Here is a 21,506-nt window from a genome sequence, read left to right on the forward strand (position 1 = left end):
GACAGCAGCACATCATTCCATCTGCATTGTTTCTAGGCAAAGTCTTCATACCAGCTAAGTACTTTGTTGATTTCAAAGTGGGAACCTACAGTACTACCAAGAATTAGGCCTTAACTGAGTAAAGTCCAGGTCATCTTGCAGGGATTCCTGGTGAAGTGGAGTGAGGGTCTTAGATTATTTAGTCATGCTAATTTCACCTTTTTGCATTTATCAAATTTGTTAACATTGAGGCCATATGTACATTCCTGTCTCAAGATCCTACTATGTCTATTGAAAGAACTGACTTTATTTGTTAGTTTTTGAGATTTGTTCTCAAGTATTATTACTTTTAATTCTTAGATGAGTTGTTCCTTCAAGTGTGGGGGACCACTATGGACAAAATTTGTGCACCTAGTCTGGCGAACTTGTATATGTGCAAATGGCAGTCTTGCACTTTATATAGTGATAGACTAATACATATCCTCTTGTCTAAATGTTACATTGACAATATTTTGATAATTTGTGAGGGCAAAGAGATAGAGTTTGATGATCTTGTTAAAGATCTTAATATCAACTCGTATAATTTAACTTTTTCAACCAATCTTCAAAAGAAGTGTTGAAAATCTCCCTGTTATATACCATATAGAGACATCCACTTATTTTAGTAATAGTTATTTGGATTATGCTAGTTTCCATATTCCTCCTTGGAAAGATAATATCCTGCATTCTGATATTTTCCGGTATTATCCTTCTTTAAGGCTACATTTGCATGCGTTGTTATGTGTAATGGTAAAAATAATTTTTTTTATTTGTTTTTTTTTCTTTAAATACCTTTATGTACTGTTATTGTTAACAGATTACTTTGGGCATATGGATCCCAGGATTTGTGTCATGCAGAGACGAGCAGCATTCCTATAAATCTATGGACAATCATGTGATTGCAGTTACATTCTATAATAAGTGTTGATGAGCTGGACTATTTTAGTGCCCACAACAGTGGTAAAAGTACCATCCATCAATTTTGTGTATATATACAATAAAATACTGTGTCCTTATCCCTCAACACTTAACCCAATACTGTACCCTTATGCCCTAACCCTGCTACCAATATTGTACCCTTACCCATAACCCTGCACCCAATATTGTATCTTTACCACCAACCCTTCACTCACTATTCAAATAGGGGAGCCACAACAACTGCCAGTAATGTTTGGGAGCAATTGGGATGACAGCTGTTGTTTGAATATTAACTGTATTAGAGCCACAATAAGACAGTCAGGAAGGACATTGCATAGAGGTAGAAAATATCTAATACATCCTTCTTAGTGGGCACCTACTATATATCATGGAATAAAAGTTTGAGCTGGGCATTGATGTGTCAGTGAGTCAGGGCATATTATTATATAAAACCATACAAAATAAATACACTGCACTACTTTATATCCTGCTATTATTTATTTCCAAAAATACTTAATCTATTCTAACAATATATTTATATATACTGTATATAATAACAATATGGTTTAAATTATGTATAGTTTAGTGTATTTATTTTTTTAAGGTTTTGGGGCTGCTGAAGGTTATGAATCTGTATTTTTCAGGAAAGTGATAAATAAGCTCATCAAATGTATCTGTATGGTTCCTGAGTAATGCAACCGGAATTCTCAAAAGGGACTGTAGTAAGTAAATTTATATTCAGTAGCTGGTTTATGTACTGTACCTCTAAGTCATATAACAATCACTATGGTGCAATACTGTATATATAATTATACACAGTATACTTCTAACACAATATTAAATGCCAGTAAAGACAGTGGAAAGATAAGGCCATATTCCGATGTTAGCACTCGTCACATTTCATCATATAATATCATTAATTTTTTTACTCATTCTAACATGTCAAAAGTAAATAACCCAAATGGCCAAAAAGTGTTTTTATTGAATTTTCAAGAAAGGGAAACAAATGCAAACATTATTTATTACAAATAAATATTTTGTGATTCTTATTTTGTCAATAATATACCTCTCCAAAATAGTAAAATGCAGGATTGCATTTGTAGGATTTAAAAATGGAGAAAAATAGCCTTAGCACAGTATGAGAAAACACTTAGCTGTAAAGGAGTTAAACATGCTAGCAGTTTGAAAGGTTTGTGCAGCTTTGAAAACACCTCACAATTACATTTTTAACCCTCCTATCCCTAATACAAAAAATCTGTTGTCTTTGAGAACATAATTGCCCGGTGCTGTATAGCAATATGCAGTGGTTTTAAACCAGCTTAGAACAGCTCCTGATTGATACATCTACACCTATGTGTTACTTATGTTACACAGAGGTCGACAAACTCAAGAAAAGTTAAAAAGTTGTTAAGTTACAAAATAAAATATATAATCTATATCATAACTAATACATGATTCTAAATATATTATAGTTAATGTTGATTACAAAACTTGCTCTCATTCATGGTTACAGGACTTTTTTCAGGCTGCACCCAATCTGTGGACTGCCCTCCCACACAAAATAATTTCCTCTAGTCTCCAAACATTCAAGCATTCCCTGAAAACTCATCTCTTTAGACAAGCTTATTAAATCCAAAAACCACCCTCATAACCTCCATAAACTTACCTCCCCCATACACAGTCCATACATAACTCTACATACTTTCTCTTTCTTCACTTTCACATCATCTTGACCCTAGGCCAAGAATCAATTGTGACTATATCATATAGCCCATCTGCAATTGGCTGGGCCAATATGAAATAGGTAGCACCTATCCTTGTGTATCAAGGCCTGTTTCCCTATATAATGTAAGCTAGCAAGCAGGGCCCTTTTTACCCAGACTTGTTCTATTAGTGTTTGTTCCCAATTGTAAAGTGCAGCAAAATATGCTGGCGATATATAAGTAACTGATAATAAATTATATTGCCAAACTTCATTAATAATTTGTCCTCCATAGTTAGTATTGTTTCAATTGATCATTATTTAAGTCTCAAAACATTTCTACAATCATTGTATTCTCTAAAGATTACTTTCTGTACATCACCCACAAGAGGTTCACGTTGAGGTCTCCACAGATTATTCTGTAACTAAAAATAGTACCAGCAGTGTATAAGAGAAAGCTGCAGCAATGTGCTATGAATTGAGCCTCATTTCTGCTTCAGCATTATTACACTTCTTTATAGGAAATTCCATGTCTAATATAGAAGAATTTTCTTACAGTTTACCAGGTGAGTCAGTAAAGCCTAATATAGTAGGGATATGATATTTTCAATATCATTATACTTCAGAGTGTTGAATAGAATCTGATATTTTGAATAACATATTTATTTATTTAGTTCTCACAGTATTTTCAAGTTTAAATTATTTTATTATTTTATTTTTCCTTCTTTTTTTACAATATTCCAAAGTACATAATAGGTACAGAAAAAAAGAGAAGTAATGTAGGTAGGGAAAGGTGTACAAAGGGGAAATTGCAGACTTATAATACTTTAAACTTTCAACACTGTATAATAATATTTATTATTTTAAATAATATTAATTTTATGTATTAAAGTTATACATTGAATATTTAAAATAAAAACTATGAACATTATATGTTCTTGTCCATGGAATATTTATTTTTTCTATACTATTTTTTAAGTTGTGGATTTTTTAATCACTTCTCTTGTTGCTATAAACATCTCACTTGCTCCATTTTTGGTGATGATTATGGTGATTTTTTTGGTTTCCATTTCAAAACTCTTCTGCTAATATTTGTGCTACATAATGTTTTTCAATGTTATGATGTCCAGTTATAGTACATACTTTTCATATACTGTAAAAATATGTAAATTTGCTTCAATTTCATTGTACAGTATCACATGTAAAAATCCTGAGAATGTGAATAAAATTTATATACAATAAATCAAATTATGTGCCCATTTTAAAGCTAGTTATTTTAATAATTATATTATTACATCAATAATTTAAAATTAGATTCTAAATCAGTTTAGCCAAACCTAATACTGAGAGACTGAGGACCTGATTCAGAGTCGCTCGTAAGCGGCCGCTCATTTGCTCCGAGCGATGTTCGCACATCTGCGCATGCATATGGGTTGTAATGCGCATGCGCCAACCAGTCAGTGCGGTCGGAAATTGTGTGCTCACAAAATAGCGAGTGCCTGCTAATATGAGTAACAGGATGAGGCGTTTGTGGGTGGTAACAGGGGAAGGTGCTTGAAAACGGGGAGTGGAGATCCGAACGCAGGCGTGCCAAACGGTCAAAACGGGTGTTTTAAGGGTGTGCATAATTAACAAAGCAGCATCATCGACCACGTCACTTGGTTGTCTTTTAGCCTGAACTGCTCGCATGATTGCGGTAGGAAAATGCTACCACAAGAATAGCGAGCAGTTCATACGCCTTTCGATGTACTCAATTAATCTAATAAATAGCAGAGATGATGTATGATTCGAGCGGCCAGGGGGCGTCTTTACAAAATAGCGAGCGCATGTTTTGTTCGCTCGTTCAGACATAGAGGCGTCAACAGACTGCAAAGAGCGAGCGCTCTATTTAAATATCCGGCCCCTTTTTCAGAACGACTGTCCACAAATAGCGTCCGGCTCTGAATCAGGCCCTGAGTTCATATGTAAAGTTTATATTATTTTATGCTGGTAGCAAATTTACCTTGGGGTATGTTTCTTAATTTATCTTTCTTTAGCAAGGATCCAGAGTAAGGGGTGCAATACTAATGTTCGATTTGGAGTTTTGTGTGATTTGACATTCGATTGCATGTGGTTTAATTCGATTTTGCCTTTGGAGATTTACTAAAGACAAAATCAAAAGTCAAATCGAACACACACTGAATTCCAGTCAAATCCCACAGAAAATCGAATATCGGCACAACATTGGTACTTTTACATAGACCAACATACAAATCCCATGTTTACTAATATTCAATTTGAAAAGGAACTTCAAATCCACAAAATTATAGACCTGCTTCATGCTGGTGATTTTAATATGAGCAGGTATGAATTACACAGATGCATGCACAGCTCAGTGAGATACATGCATGCTTCTGTGTATGAAAAGTTTGTAAAGTGTTAAAATCACTTCAATGGTGAGAATCACTAAGTAACCTTTGGTAACCTAGCGGTTCTCACCATTGAAGTCAATTGTGAGGACTATTCATTGGCTGAGAGAGGTGGGGGCTTGCCTCTCTCAGCCAATAAATGCTTAGCCTATGCATTTCTAAGAGAAATCCTTGAGGAGGTACTGTCCGTGGGGTCCGCTTTTTTTGTTTTTGTTTTATGAAGATTGTGGATGACTATATGAGGAAGAGGACGTGTACAGGGATTGTAGGTGAGTATGTGTGTGTGAGTATAATAAAGTTATACTTTCATGTGTGTTAGTCTTGTCTTTATATTAATATTTATTTTGCAGGTGAACTAGAGGCACCAATGGGCCATTAGTTCCCTGCATGCTGGTACTTGTGGTCCTCCAAGTACCAGCATGAGGGGGAGGCTTGTGGGACCTGTAGTTCTCCTGTAAAAGACAATGTTATTGACTCTATTTTTACACAATCAACTCAGCACCCAATTGCCAGTACTGCCTGGGGACAGCCCTAGGCTATCATCCCAGTCCGGGAGTGCCCTGGATAGGGGGAGCTCCTTTATTGGGGGTTCACCACCTTCCCATGGATCCCTTGCCTGGGCTGACTAGCAGTCAGGTATAATGCTTTGGCCAGGGGACCCGGTGAAAGAGTGCAGCCCCGGTTTGGGAAAATACCTAATATACCCTTATGTATTTTGTACCCATATTTTCACAACCAGGACTGACTCAGAAATGCCCAGTGCTGGTAGTACATCATTTTTTATTTTATTTTACACTTTTTATAGGTTTTTCCACTCAGAAACATGCACAGATCTCATGGATCTGTGCATGTTTCTGTATAACTGGCACCTGCTCATGCTAAAATTGCCAGCATGAAGCAGGTCTATTATTTGGGGGATTTTGTGTTCAATTTGGTGTTTGATTTGGACATAGGCATCCAAAATCAAACAAGAAATCACTAGTCAAAATTAAACAAATTCAAATTGGATGTAGAAAAGGCTTACAAAATCACATTTTTGTAAATGTGGGATTTTGACAGGGATTCTATATTCAGTTTAATTTGATTTTAGGTGAGCTAAATCGAACATAAAATCGAATGCAAAATGGAACTTTGATAAATATAACCCTAGATCTTTTATCAGAATTGTTATATTTAAATTATATTCAAGTCTCACCCACAGGTTTTGTGGTTGGTGTCAATATTTTGATCTAGCAGGCAATTTATTTTAGTATTTTGTATTTTCTTTTAACTATTGTATTTTTTTCAGATAAAGGTAATGTTTATAAATTTGTTAATGAAATTGAGTGGTAGTATAAGTACAAAATTCTTTATAAAGTATGATTCCCGAAATAGCAAAATTTTTATACAAAATATTTGGTTCTGCCACAAAACCACAGTTTACCCCTTCTTTACTAACAATAATTAATTTTGTTACTAATAGAAGATAATTAAAATCTTTCATTTTAATCTTTGCCTTAGATTAGAATGAATTTAGAATTTTGATTGTATTTATATTTAAATGTCTCTTTTAGCTGGCTGAGTGTTTCAGGTAGAATGTTAATATGAATTGTCATTGATTTAACAGTATTTGATTTATAAAATGAGGCTTCTGCATCATTTCTTAATTTTGACAGTGAGATCTCACGGTTGATCTCAGAAAATATTATTATTATAAACAGACTTTATTTATGCACCAATATACCTTTAACATTTTCTGTCAGCCTTTTTATTTCAGCTAGCAGTTGTATGGTTAACACACATATAAAGGGAAGTGGGGTGACAGGGTTTTTCCCTGCATGGCCCATTATTTATGACAAAGTTTAATAATAAGAAGCCATTAATGAAGAAGTGTAGAAGGTCCTAAATACAATGTCAGAGTTTGCACCAAATCCTCTCTCTTATGTCCCCAATGAAGCATGTGAGATGCTATCTTCAAATCCAGAGAAAAGAATTAATTGCAGCCTTTATTTACAAATATAGGATCATAATAAATTAAAGACTCATATATATTGTATTATATCCTACAAATCCTTCCTGGTCTGGTTTTATTAGGTTTGAAATAATGGTGCACAGCCTGTTACATATAATTGTAACATACATTTTCACACTACAGTAGCATTTAATAAGGCCTTTGGGTATTGATTTTGATTTGACATCATATAGATTCATACCTCCCAACATATTGGGGTTGGAAGGAAGGACAGTATGTGCGCACCCGAGGAGCATGTCAGGGGGGTGTGGCCAGTGTTTGTGGAAATGCTGAGCTGCCCCCATGGGTCCACTCTCACTGTGTCCATGCGCAAATCATCTATACACCCGTTGCTCTGCCATGCAGAGAATGCATCCCCTAACTCCTTCCCACTGAACACTGTGGCCCATGGGTGGGATGATGTGACAGTGCCTGATCAGCAGGACTAAAACTGTCAAAGTGGGATGATTGGGGGGTATGCAGATGCTATCTACTAATGTGTGTGTAAAAGCCATAGTGAGATTAAAGTATGATGCCACTTTATTCTTTGCGGTACTTTAGAATGGATCTATCTATTTTAGGATCAAGAGCTGCTGGATATTATGGTTTTAATTACTTTGCAAACTTTTATTATGAAGGTAAGTTATCTCACAATGGGAGTGTACATTCATTCCATCTTTATTGTCCAGTTTTCTTAGCAACTTAAAGACCCTACAATTTGTATCTAATGTTTTAAACTCTAATGTTAAGAAGTTGTTCTTATTCTCAGAGCTGTATCAGATTTATGAAGTGTCTGCTGTCTGGGTAAGCTTGTCACTTGGGATCTGTGGAGATGTTTGGGTTTAAAAATGTGTTTCTTGTATCAGTAATGTTTGTTCTAGATTCTTCAAGTAGTTTAAAAAGAATTCAGCACCTACAGTAGCTAATCAAATTTCATAGCGTTTGGCTCATTTGAGAACAGCATTAGCTGCGTTTTCAGGTAAGATTTTGTTAATCTTTTATGTTTGCTAGAAAAAATGTTTAGAGGGACAAATACACAAAATGGATGTATAACTGAAATAGTTTTTGTGCAGGAAAACATGTGACAAATAGTGTTTGTGTGATAGAAGTGGCCCTGACCACACTATCCCAACAGTCAGGATGCTAATGGTCAGAATACCAATAATACCTGACAGATTACTGTAAATTGTTTAACTCTCCCCCTAAACCTCCCCCTAACCCACCACTCCCCCATTATAACCCTAACCCTCCCATCCTACAGCCTTACCCTAAACCTTCTGTCCTGAAACCTAACCCTAACCCTCCACTTAGTGCCTAACCCTCTCCCTAACCCTATGTCTCCCTATGACCCTTATACTTACCTCCACAATATGTTGGAATTAAGACCATCGGCATCCTGACTGTCATTTAGATGTTATATTTTAGTTTCAAGTAAAAAGTTCAAGTAGAGAAAATTTTCTTTTTCCTTTTCAGATGCTCTATGTAAGACGTGATATAAATATATCTTCTTCAGCTTAAAATTCAGTAAAAAGTCTTGTTTCCTCTAAATAGGATGAAGAAGATTCTAACAGTCTTGTTACAGTTTTTGATGTTTAATTTACTAGAAAAAAAATAAACAACTATGGAGTTCTATGGATGCTCCATATGCTTGTCCTTCAGGATCTGCTCACATAATGCATGAGAGCAATATCTCTCACATCTTTCTCCTGGGATTTCCAGACCTTCACAGCTTCAATATTCTATTGTTTTTTTTCATGCTCCTCATTTACTGTGTCACTATATGTGGTAATATTATTATCATTACTTTAGTATCAATGAGCAACAATCTTCACTCTCCAATGTATTTCTTCATCACGCAAGTGTCTGTACTGGACATTCTGACAACCACAGACATTCTCCCTTTTTTACTTCACATCATCCTGCATGAAGGTGGCACCATGTCACTTGCTGTCTGTATAACACAATTTTATGTGTTTGCTAACACAGAGTCTTCAGAGTGTCTCATCCTAACAGTGATGTCTTACGACCGATATCTGGCTATCTGTAACCCCCTGCGCTATAGCTCTATAATCAACAAAACATTTTGTGTGAAATCTGTCATTGCATCATGGTCTTTAAGTGCCTTGGTGTTGTTGATCATTGAATTAGATATATACAAATTAGACTTCTGTGGACAAAATGTCATTGACCATTTTTTCTGTGATTTCCCTCCTATTTTAGAGCTTTCATGTTCAGATACATCACTTATTCCCATTCATACAACATTAGTTGGTATTATTGGTGTCATAAGTCCATTTTTAATTATCATTATTTCCTATGTGTATATCATCGCCACCGTCCTAAACATCCACTACATCAGTGGGAGACAGAAAGCATTCTCCACCTGCATCTCCCATCTGACTGTAGTGTGTATATTTTTTGGCACTCTTCTTTCTGTGTATATGGTTCCAGCCAAAGGACAATTATTGGCTACCAGTAAGACATTATCACTGCTTTACACCATTGTAACACCATTGCTTAACCCATTTATAGACAGCCTGAGGAATAAAGACTTCAAGCAGGCTTTTCAAAAGCTGAAACATCAGATGATTTATTTTAATAAAAAATACATTTTCAATTATAATTTTTGTGAATACTGTAGACAACAATATTTTGAAAATGTATATAGTACTATGTGTTTGCTTTTTGAGAATACTGTCTGTCATAGGACTGGGGCTTGTATATATTATAGCAAAAATATACAACAGCAAAAATTTTTTTACATTTTTACATAAACCACATGTAAACTTAAAATAAACTTCTAACAGTTAACTTTAACAAAAATGCTGAATTTTATTTTGTGAGAAGTTTATTAATGTATACACTGTAGGCCTCCCAACATATCCCCCCTCTTTTGTATTCTCTTTTTCTAAGCTAGTCTTCCTTTTTCTTTTTGACCTGTCTTACTTTAAAAAAAAAGATTCCACATATGTGGATCATTCTACTTTTGCCCTTAACAATTTTCATGACCTTCGTTTATACTGGAGTTTAATAACCTGTTACTTTTATGTCTCAGCATACTGTATATGTTCCACTGTGCTTTTACTTTTGTTATTAGGGACGGGGGCAACAATTCTGAGACAATTTATTTATTTTGATGAAAAAGTCAAAATAAATATGCACACAACATGTTAAAATTATATTTTAACTGAATAAATGATTCTGAGAACTCTCCTACAGATTTTTAAATATAAAATTAATTCTGATAGTTTGGAGTGGGTTCCATAAGAACTCTTTCTTTCAACCTCTTATCTAAATGAAAGTACAGTATAACTGCCCATTTCATATTCACTAGACCCAAAAGAAGTAGTAAAATAGTAGTTAAATGATTAATGCTAAAGGGTCCTAAGACCCTAAAGTGGGCAACAGGCATTTTGTACAACTAATCCAGGGAACACAGCAAACATATTGTTATTAAAAGATAAATTCCTCAATTGATAATTGAAAAATATAAAATGCTTCATATAAACAACAGCACAATACATAAAAGGGATGTAATTGCTGATAAACAATATATAGAGACAATGTAGATATTCTTGTATAGTATCAGATATGACACTACAGTGTACCAATGTGAATCAGCCACTTTCCTCAAAATATAAAGTAAAGCATCCGATTGACCACATAAATGCTTCAAGAATTGTGCTATCAATTGCTCACAGGGATCCCTCTACTTGGCAACATCAGCTCAGTGGCCATTAACGGAACTACATATCTTGCAATCTGCTAAAAGAAGTCTTTCACGCAGCATTGCAATATTGTTGAATGTACAGTAGTTCTGCAAATCACCGATTGAGCCTTAGTCAGAATGCAGAAAATTAATAATCCACAAAAAAACTCTAAACTCCCCCTTCTGGCTCCCCTTGCTTCTTCAAACATAACTTTTATTCCACATTTGCCTGACTGCTAATATTCATTATTTAACCTGACACTTATAGCATCACTGCTTTCCAAGAAATCACAACGCTACAGTTATCTCTATGTTAACAATGCACTGAGTACCTGGCATATAGAGAAAACCTAGTTAGACTCTCTTTCTTATAGACAGTACTTTCCACGTGTGAATATTTATTAAATAATAGCTTATGGCATTATATTAACACAGATACACTGTACATAACACACACCCCTCCTGGTGGTGACAGTTAAATTAAATAAATGAAAGTTAAAAGCAACAGCCCGTGACTCTGAGCCACAAGATATACACTATATCTTACTAATTTCAATACATCCCTAGATTCATTGATCTCTATGTAAAGGATGTACTTGATACGTGTGGTTTGCACAGAAATTAGACCACCTGCTGTGACTTGTTGGTGCAGCATTCCCCATGAAGCCATGCCCCAAAGCTATGAGGTTACACACCAACGGAAAATCCAAACCCCTTAATTTTGGACGTGCAGCAGCACTTTGTGCAAAGGTCCCTCTTCCCAAGGTAAAGGAGTTGGGTAGCAGTCCAGGTGAAGGTGGATACTAAAGCCACTCAGAAGCAGCTGGAGGAGGCAGCATTAGGAAGTGAAATAATGCTGTACAGGCCAAATTAATTTGACATAGATAGCATGAAGGCAGGCTCACTATCTCCAGCAGCTGCAGTGAGACAAAGAGACATTTGAAATGCAAAGTAGAGAAGAGGAGGAGGAGGACAGGAAAAAAATGGATGAGAAAGAGAGGTAAAGCAAGTAAGCAGAAAGAAAACACACAAACAATAGAAAAACAAAGAAAAATATACACAAATTTCATAGAGAAAGTCAAATATACATGAAAGAACATAATTACTTCACTGGGTATGAGAGAGAGAATGTGTAAATAAGTCAAGACAGTAAAATAAGTTAATGAATAGGGGGAAGAATAGGGGAGAACAGGATGAATAGGATGAAGGGGTGTGTTATTATGACTGGTCAATATTCTGAAGGTTGACATCCAAAAACTAAGGGATTGACAGGTTTTGATTGTTGACAGTAAGAAGGTCGACATGGTCATTAGTGTAACCACCAATATGTAGACATGCATTTAGGATGACATGGATAAATGGTTTACACTTTCAAAAGGTCAATATTTAACATATATTAGCCTTATAATCTGGTATTTCTTTTTCAGGGACCATAGGGATCCGCAGAGATACCTTGGGGGTTTAGATGGAGGTTAGGAGCAGACACCAGACAGTTAAAGCTGTCAAGTCCCAGGATGCACTTGTCCTTCCCCCTATATCCTGCCCCCAAACCAGAGGCCCTTCAGTTAGTTCTGGTGTCTGCATGAGTCAGATCACCATTTAGACATTGGGCTGCTTTAGGCAGCTCATAAGCTTTCATTTATTTGATTTACTAGTTTTTATTTATTTTACCACTGAGTGTTCAGCATTAGACTTTCCATGACACATCTGTGCTGACACTCCATCACCCCTCCAGGCATTGCAACTCCAGGTCCATCTGGTACTCTTGACATGCTCCCAGGGACTTTGCTATCTGGCCCCTCGGGATGACCAAAGACTGTAACTTGGAACTTGGGGGGCAGGTAAGGTGGTTTGCCGCTTGTGGTAACCCACATGTGGGCAGTCTCAGGGTCAGACAGGAGGATGCTGAGTGTTTACACTGGGGTAGTGTGCATGCTCCACTAAGACCACCAGGGTACATATGGTGCAGGAAACCAGCATCCCTGGGGTCAATAATCAGCCAGGGGAGGCCAGATTTCCCTATTTAAGTGTCCCCTCCCCCAGCTCCGAGAGCCATTCTGCAGGGTCTAAGCAACTATGAGCTGCATTTCTCTATAGCCATGCCCCCTCAGAGGTCTCCAGCAGCCATCTTCTCCAAGGCTCAGCCACAGCTCTCTCAGAGAATGCAGGGTTCAGGTCCGCCTAGAGCCAGGTTATGTAGCTCTACAGCCTACCAGAAATTAGAGTCTGAGTAGTTGATTTTAGTGCCAACTGTTCAGTTACTTTTCTGCATTGTATGCGATCTGCTAGTGCTGTGTGTCTGATATTTTCTCATGCTGTCAAGCTTTTCCTATCACTTTTTTTCTCTCTGTGTCCCTAACAATACCTGAGTATTTTGGGTCCATATACACTTCATTTCTCATTGGAGTTGTGAAGTTATCACATACTAGGGCAGTTGCACTATCTTGTATTCTATACATAGTGCCATAAATGTGCTTAAATTCTACAGCTTAATACAAGCTTGAACAGGCTCTTTATATTGCTTCCCCCTTGAGTTTGGCTTTTGACACATACTCAATGGTTGTTTTCTACCTCATACCATAGTGCTATACTACTCTGCAGTATGTCTAACAAAGGCAAGAGTAACAAAATAGCTGCTGCACCCACACTTCTGTCATGTAAATCATGTGCACCAAGATTAAATGAGAATGATTTAATCCAAGAAGGACTTTGTGTTACCTGTTATAATACACCTGGCCCATCAGTTCCCCCAGCCCTTGTCCAAAAGCCCCCTGGGCTTCCTTTACTCATGAGCTAAATACACTTGTGGACTGCCTAACAGTCCTGGCAGTAGTTCCTCCTTTGGGGTTGCCACAGGAGGTACAGGCTGTAATTCCCCCTGTGGGGTTGCCACAACAGGTACAAACTATACAAGTGCCTCCTCTGCCTGCTACCTTAGAGATGATGGTATCCAAGGCTGCTAAAAATATATTACAGGGTGAGAAATTACTACCCAGTAAAAATACGTATCCTCTGGTTTCCTCTCAGACCATGCTCCTCTCAGATTCTGAGGTGTCCTCTGAAGAGGCAGGAGAGCTGATTTATCTACTACTGAGACTCCCTTAGGGGAGGAGGAACTGCAGCCAAAGATTAATATTCCTGCCCTAGTATGAGTGGTTAGAGATATATTTCACATAAAAGATGATGAACCCACTCCAAAGTCAAAGTTTAATTATGCAGAGTTCCCTATATCCGATCAGGTAGTTAAACATGTGGTGGCTGCCTGGCAGATGTCCGGTAAAAGGTTTCAGCCACATAAAAGACTGACCTACTGTTATCCTTTTCCAGCTGATCATTGTACAAAGTAGAAGACTCCACCAGCAGTGGACTCTCATATCACATGGTTGATCAAGAGTTCTACCTTACCTATTCTGTCTGCTTTCTTGCTGAAGGATCACACAGTTAAAAAGGTAGAAGCTGGTATGAAATGTATGTATTCTCTTTCAGGAGCCTCTGCTTGCCAATCCATGGCTATTGCTTGGGTGGCTAAGCAATTGAGGGCTGGACAGATGCCCTTGAGGAGTTCCTCCATGAGGATGCCTCTAAGAACATGCTTTCCCTTCTTGATCACATTAGAGATGCAGCTTCATACATAGGGGATGCTACGCTGGATGTGAGCTTTTTAACCTCCAGAATATTTTCTATGTCAGTGTCTGTCCGTTGCTCTCTGTTGCTGCAGTCCTGGAAGATGGATGCAGACTTTAAGAAGGCCCTATAATTGCTCACTTACATGGTGTACATTCTTTTTGGTTCTGACTTGGACAAGGTTGTCACCTCTTTGGCGGCCTCTAAGACTGATTTTCTGCCATCTGCTATGACTGCTAAATGGACAACATATTTTAAAGTATTTTGTCCCTAAAGAAAACCTCAGTCCTTTCCTCAACAGCAGGCTTCCTCTAAGTCAGCCAAACCTAAGCCCATGCATGCCTGGGCCACCCACCATCCTGCTGCAAAATCAGAGGAAAAACCATCCTCTTTGGGATACCAGGGTAGAAAGTTGATTTCTTCAATTTGCCCAGTGCTGGTGTCAAAATCACCTCAGACACTTGGATAAAGGAAATGGTCTCTTACAGGTATCAATTTCATTCCTAAGACAAACACAGCACCAGTTTTTCTGCAAAGGCCCTTACTTGGACCCAATCAAAGCCCTGCTTATACAAACAGCTATTCATTCATTACTGCAGATGGGGTAATTGTTCCAGACACTCTATCTCAGAGAGGGACAGGTTATTGTTCCACCTTGTTTCTGGTTTAGAAGCCAAATGGGTCTTACCAGCCTATTCTCAAATTCAAATCCCTGAACAAATTCATCAGGGTACCCAGGTTTTTTATCTAAACCCTGTGCTTTTTAGTCCTAGCAATGGAGCCAGGGGACTTTATGGTGTCACTGGATATTCAGGAGGCTTACCTACATATACCTATAGTGCCTTCTCACCAGAATATTCTCATGTTTGCTGTTCTACAGCAACATTTCTAGTTCCAGGCTTTTTTGGACTTCCACAGCCCCTTGGTTTTTTACCAAGATTATGGTGTTTATGGCAGCTCACCTTTGTTGTCAGGTAGTCAGACTGCTACCTTGCCTGGATGACCTCTTGCTATTAGCATGCTCCCCAGAGGTTTTTAAACAACATCTTCAGGTTACCACTTCCTTTCTGCAGAATCACAGCTGGTTAATCAATTGGAATAAATCCTCCCTGGTTCCTTGACAAAGAATGGTCCATCTGGGGGCCCTCCTAGATTCTCATGCTCAAAGAATCTTCCAAGCAATGGACAAGATCTCCACACTGCAACATGTGCGCAGACTACTCCACCATCACCAAGTGTCCACTCACTCAGCAATGGAAGTCCTGGGATCCATGGTCTCCACCTTTGATATGGTGGAGTATGCCCAATTCCACCCAAGACCTCTGCAACTCCTGGTCCTCTCCAGATGACATGGATTGCCTGATTAAAGTCCCAAACAATGGTTCTCTCTCCAAAGGTTGATCTGTCCCTCTCATGGTAGTTATAGATGTCTCACCAAACCAGGGGATGCCCCTTCTGGGTCCTGGACTGGGTGATCTTGATGACAGATGTCAGTCTCTGGGGTTGGGGCATGGTAACTGGGCTGCACTCCTTCCAGTGGTGCTGAACACTGGTTGAGACAGGTCTACAAATCAACATAGCCCTCACTCTGGTGCAACATATTCTGCACGAAAGATCTGTACAGGTACAGTCTGACAACGACACAGCAGTAGCCTACATCAATCACCAAGGAGGCACTCGAAATCAGGCAGTCATGTAAAAAGTGGCTCACATTCTCACATGGGCAGAAAAACACCTGCTGGCAATCTCAGCAGTGTTCATTCCCAGAGCTTTGAATTGGGAAGCGGACTTCCTCGGCCTTCATGATGGGAAATCGTCTCTCTACCCAGAAGTATTTCAACTCCTTGTGGACAAGATGGGCCCACCAGAGGTGGACCTCATGGCCTCTCGACAGAATCACAGCTTATGGTGTATGGATCAAGAACAAGGGATGCTGCGGCAGCCTTTGCAGATGCATTGTCCATAAAGTGGACCTTTTGGTTGGTGTACCTGTTTCCTCCAGTCTCTTTCCTGCCTCAAGTCCTTTGAAAGTTCAAACAAGACAGATGCACTGTCCTTCTGGTGGCTCCAGTGTGGCCCAGACGACATTGGTACTCAGATCTTCAGAGCCTACCCATTGATGCTCCTCTTCTGCTGCCTCCACAGCCTGATCTGTTATCTCAAGGTCCTTGACTACACCTGGACTTGGGTCATCTGTCTTTGATGGCATGGAGCTTGAGACATCCCTTTTAAGATTGAAGGGGTTTTCTCAAGCAGTAGTACAGACTATTCTCAGGGTACATAAACCGACTTCTGCCCGGATCTATCACAGAGTGTGGCATACATACTTTCAGTGGTGTAACACCAGAAGTTATGACCTGCATATTTTTAGGGTCACTAGAGTCCTTGTCTTCCTTCAGGCTAGACTGAACCTTGGACTTTGTCTGGCCTCACTTAAAGTTCATGTCTCTGCTTTGTCTATCTGGTTCCAATGCAAAATTGCTACAATACTGGATGTTCACACCTTTATACAGGGTGTTCTCTGCATTCAACCTCCCTTTGTCCCTCCTGTGGATACTTGGGATTCATCTGTGGTACTTCAGGCTCTGAAGTGCCCTCTGTTTGAACCCCTGGAATCAGTGGATCTCAAATAGTTAACAGTGAAGACTATCTTTCTTCTGGCTATTGTCTCTACCTGTAGGGTGTCAGACTTGGGGCACTGTCATGGTGCTCCCCATCTCTGATTTTTCTTCCAGATAAGGTGGTTCTTCGTACTTGCCCTGGTTTTCTTCCCAAGATGGTCTCTCAATTCCATAGCAAAGAGGAAATTCTAGTCCCAGCCCTCTGTTCACCCGAACTTTCAGCTGGTGAGGCTTCCTTGGATGTGGTCCATGCCCTTAGGATCTATGTGGACCATACCTGTTCTTTTTGCTATTTGTCCTACTGTATATGGATTCCACAAGAACAGACCAGACCCTGGCCAGATGGATTTGCATGGCTATCTCACAGGCTTAATGGCACATGGGTCACCCTCTGCCAGCTGCTGTCACTGCTCATTTCACTCACTCTGTGGGATCTTCGTGGGCAGCATGCCATGGTGCCTTGGCTGAACAGCTTTGTATGGTGTCCACGTGGTCTTCTGTCCACACCTGTCTTATGTTTTATGCCTTTGATACATTTGCCTCTCAGGATGTTTCATTTGGGCTCCGGATACTCCTGTCAGCTCAGGAGCATCCCTGCCCTTGAATACTGATTTGGGAAAACCCCAAAGTATCCCTGTGGATTGCTATGGACCCTGAAGAAGAAAATGAGAGTTATTGTAAAACTTACCTTTGTTAACTCTCTTTCTTTGAAGTCCATAGGGTCCACAGGGTGGCCACTCTGATGCCCCTGGCTTCTCTGGGTTGGGTATACTGGTCACTGGACTCCATCTCCCTTGTGTGAGAGTGTGTTTCTTCTGTGTAAAAGGCTTTCTTCTCTCCTGAAGGGCCTCTGGGTTGGGGGCGGGGTACATGGGGAAAGACCAGTGTATCCTGGATGTCAACAGCTTTAACTGTCTGGTGTCTGGTCCTAACCTCCACCTAAACCCCAAAGGTATCCCTGTGGACCCTATGGACTTTGAATGAAGAGAGTTAATGAAGGTAAGTTTTACCATAACTTTCATTATTTATTCATATGCAAACATATTGGCTGAAATTGTGTACAGATCCTCAGAAGAGAGGATGAATACTTAAGCTACATATAGGTTTCACCCAAGTCTTTATTAATTTATGAATCAGTGTTTAATATAATATTTTTTCTCTTTCCTGTAGCTAGCCTAATTATTTTGGCACATGAATTTCATTCAGCAAGATTCTCTGATAGTGTGCTCAGATCCTTGCTGAGGGTCTATTTTAATATTCTTTGTTCATAGATTTAAATTTATAGATTCCACTTCTTTGGAATATCATTTCTGAGTTTTCATCCAGATTTAGCTAAATATTATGAAGAAACTGTGTTACAGGTATTCATAGCATAATAATACATTCTCAAAATGTATTGGTTGTTTATTACCTATAGAATTTTCAAAACAGTGTGTCAAGTATACTGTACCTATCCTTTTAATGGTTACTTGTTATAAACTGCAAGTTTTAGCTAAGGTTGATCACTCTGAGTGTTCATATCGATTCTTCTTAATTTTTTGTTATAGCTGCTTCAAAAGATCAGTGTGATAGTTTTACCCTTTCATGGTAGTCCAACAGCAGTACTCCTTCTGCATCCCAGAAGATGGAGGCAATCACCTTTCAAGCAGACAGCCCTGACTTTGCCTTCTTTGGAGCAAGAGATCTCAGATGCTTCTACATAGAAACATAGAATTTAATGGCAGATAAGAACCACTTGGCCCATCTAGTCTGCCCCATTTTTAAACATATTATTACCTCAACCCTTATTGATCCTTACTTCTTCTGAAGGATATCCTTATGTCTATCCCATGCATGTTTAAAATGCTCTACTGTCTTAGCCTCTACCACTTCTGATGGGAGGCTATTCCACTTGTCCACTACCCTTTCTGTGAAGTCATTTTTCCTCAAATTTCCCATGAACTTACCACCCTCCAGTTTTAGAACATGTCCTCTTGTTCTAATACTTCTCTTTGTTTGAAGAATGTCTCCTTCCTTTACCTTGTTAAAACCTTTATAAATTTGAACATTTCTATCATGTCCCCCCTATCCCTTCTCTGCTCCAAACTATACAAATTAAGATATTTTAGTCTTTCCTGGTACGTTTTTTGGTGTAGACCTTGCAACATTTTAGTTGCCCTTCTTTTTACAGTCTCTAATGTATTAATATCCTTCTGGAGATATGGCCTCCAGAACTGAACACAGTATTCGAGATGAGGACGTACCAATGACCTATACAGTGGTATTATCACTTCTTTCTTTCTGCTACTGATTCCTCTCCCTATGCAACCAAGCATCTGACTTGCCTTCCTCATTGCTTTGTTACAATGTTTGCTTGCCTTTAAGTCATGTGAAATAGTGACTCCTAGATCCCTTTCCTCTACAGTAGTTTCCAGTATAGTGCCATTAATAGTACATTTAGCCTTTGGATTTTGAGACCCAAGTGCATGATCTTGCATTTTTTGGCATTAAACTGTAGTTGCCAAGTTCTTGACCATTCCTCTAGTCTACCTAGATCATCAGTCATTTATTTTACCCTTCCTGGTGTGTCTACCCTGTTGCATACCTTTGTGTCATCTGCAAAAAGGCGTAGTTTCCCTTCAATACCATATGCAATGTCACAAATAAAGATATTAAAAGGCACTGGTCCAAGTACAGATCCCTGAGGTACTTCACTGGTAACATTTCCCTATGAAGACTGCACTCAGTTTACTACAACTCTCTGTTTCCTATCCTGCAGCTATGATCTTATCCATTCAACTATCTTTGTATCCAATCCCATGCTTTCCAGGTTATTTAACAGTCTGTGATGTGGAACAGTGTCAAAAGCCTTACTAAAGTCTAGATAAGCTATATCTATGGCCCCTCCTTTATCTATTTCCTTAGTCACCCAGTCAAAAAAGTCAATAAGATTTGTTTGACATGATCTCATTCCAGTAAATCCATGCTGTTTGGGATCCTGCAAATTGTTAGATTTGAGATAATCTATGACTCTTTCTTTTAAGAGTGTTTCCATCAATTTCCCTACTACTGATGTAAGGCTCACTGGTTGGTAGTTGCTTGCCTCTTCCTTGCTTCCACTTTTGTGCAGTGAGGCAATGATTGCTCTTTTCCAGTCCTCTGGAATTACTCCAGTAGCTAGTGACTGGTTGAATAATTATGTTAATGGTGTTACCAGCACCCCTTTAAGCTCTTTCAGTATCCCTGGATGAATCCCATCTGGCCCCATTGATTTATCCACTTTCAGTTTTGAGAGTTCTGTTAGGATCTTCTCCTCTGTAAATGTGCTCTTTCCTACCTCATTTTTCTGATTACACCTGCAACTTAACTGTGGCCCTTTCCCTCTCTCTCAGTAGTGAATACTGAACAAAAATAATTATTAAGATGATCAGCTATTACATTGTCTCCCTCAACAAGACTCCCTCTTTCTGTCTTTAGTCTTTTTATTCCACCTTTTGTTTTTCTCCTTTCGTTTATATACTTACAAAAAGTTTTGATCCCTTTACCCAGTGACTGTGCCATTTTCTCCTCAGCTTTTGCCTTTGCACATCTGATTACTTTCTTAGCCTCCTTCTGTTTTACAAGATACTCCTTTGCGTCTGCTTGTATTTCCTAATGGCCATCTTTTTTGCTTTCACAATACTTGTTACCTCTTTCCAAAACCACACTAGCTTCCTTTTCCTTGTGGTTTTCCTAAGCCTTTTGATACAAAGGTCTGTTGCCTTTAATATTGCACTTTTTAAATTTTCCCACCACACCTGCACTCCTTTCAAGTTCCTCCACTCTGCCAAAGATTCACTTAAACATCTTCCCATCCCTGCAAAATCAGCCTTCCGAAAATCTAACACCTTTGTTTTTGTATGGGGTGAGTCAGTATCTGTCTTTATTCTGAACCATACTGCTTGATGATCACTGGATCCCAGGTTTTCACCCACTTTTACATCAGATATTCTGTCTCCATTTGGAAGAATAAAGTTTAATATTGCATCTTTCCGAGTGGGCTCCCTCACCAATTGCTGGAGGGAGGCTCCCTGCAATGATTCAGGATGTCACTACTTCTAGTGGAACTTGCCACAGACACCTCACAGTTTATATTGGGGAGATTAAAATCTCCCATGGTTATAACCTCTCCTTTTAATGCCAGTGATGTCCTGCAGTATTTTATTGTCCAGTTCCTCTTCCTGACCTGGTGGTCTGTAGATCACCCCAATATGAAGAATCACTTTCTCCACTGTTTCTATAGTCGCCCAAAGGGACTCATTTTTTTCTTCAATACTATGTATGAACATAGTATTTATGCTTTCCTTGACATACATTGCTACTTCTCCACCTACTCTTCCCATTCTGTCCTTCCTAAATAAAGTATATCCTGGTATAGCTATGTCCCAGTCATGATTTTCATTGCACCATGACTCCGTAATAGCCACAATATCCAGATTATCCCTTGTCATTATTGCAATTAGTTCAGGGATTTTATTTACTAAACTCCTAGCATTTG

General features: G+C 38.7%; 1 protein-coding gene across 1 annotated transcript; it reads left to right on the forward strand.

The window, feature by feature from the left end:
• Positions 1–8,709: 8,709 nt before the first annotated feature.
• On the forward strand, positions 8,710–16,335 carry LOC148513862 (olfactory receptor 11L1-like). Its single transcript, XM_088481285.1, has 3 exons — positions 8,710–9,696; positions 14,093–14,204; positions 16,097–16,335. Exons 1-3 carry the CDS (start codon positions 8,710–8,712, stop codon positions 16,333–16,335), a joined length of 1,338 nt encoding a protein of 445 aa, XP_088337411.1.
• The last annotated feature ends 5,171 nt before the right edge of the window (positions 16,336–21,506 follow it).

Source organism: Taudactylus pleione, unplaced genomic scaffold (assembly GCF_031769625.1).
Source record: "Taudactylus pleione unplaced genomic scaffold, aTauple2 ptg000268l, whole genome shotgun sequence".
Taxonomy (NCBI): domain Eukaryota; kingdom Metazoa; phylum Chordata; class Amphibia; order Anura; family Myobatrachidae; genus Taudactylus; species Taudactylus pleione.

Bases quoted from the DNA above. Each gene is read 5' to 3' on its own strand.
- LOC148513862 (XM_088481285.1), top strand. From the start codon at position 8,710: ATGCATGAGAGCAATATCTCTCACATCTTTCTCCTGGGATTTCCAGAC. The intron at 9,697-14,092 runs GTATATAGTACT...TGTACAAAGTAG, and splicing joins GACAACAATATTTTGAAAAT to AAGACTCCACCAGCAGTGGA. The intron at 14,205-16,096 runs GTATGAAATGTA...TCACATGGGCAG, and splicing joins AGTTAAAAAGGTAGAAGCTG to AAAAACACCTGCTGGCAATC.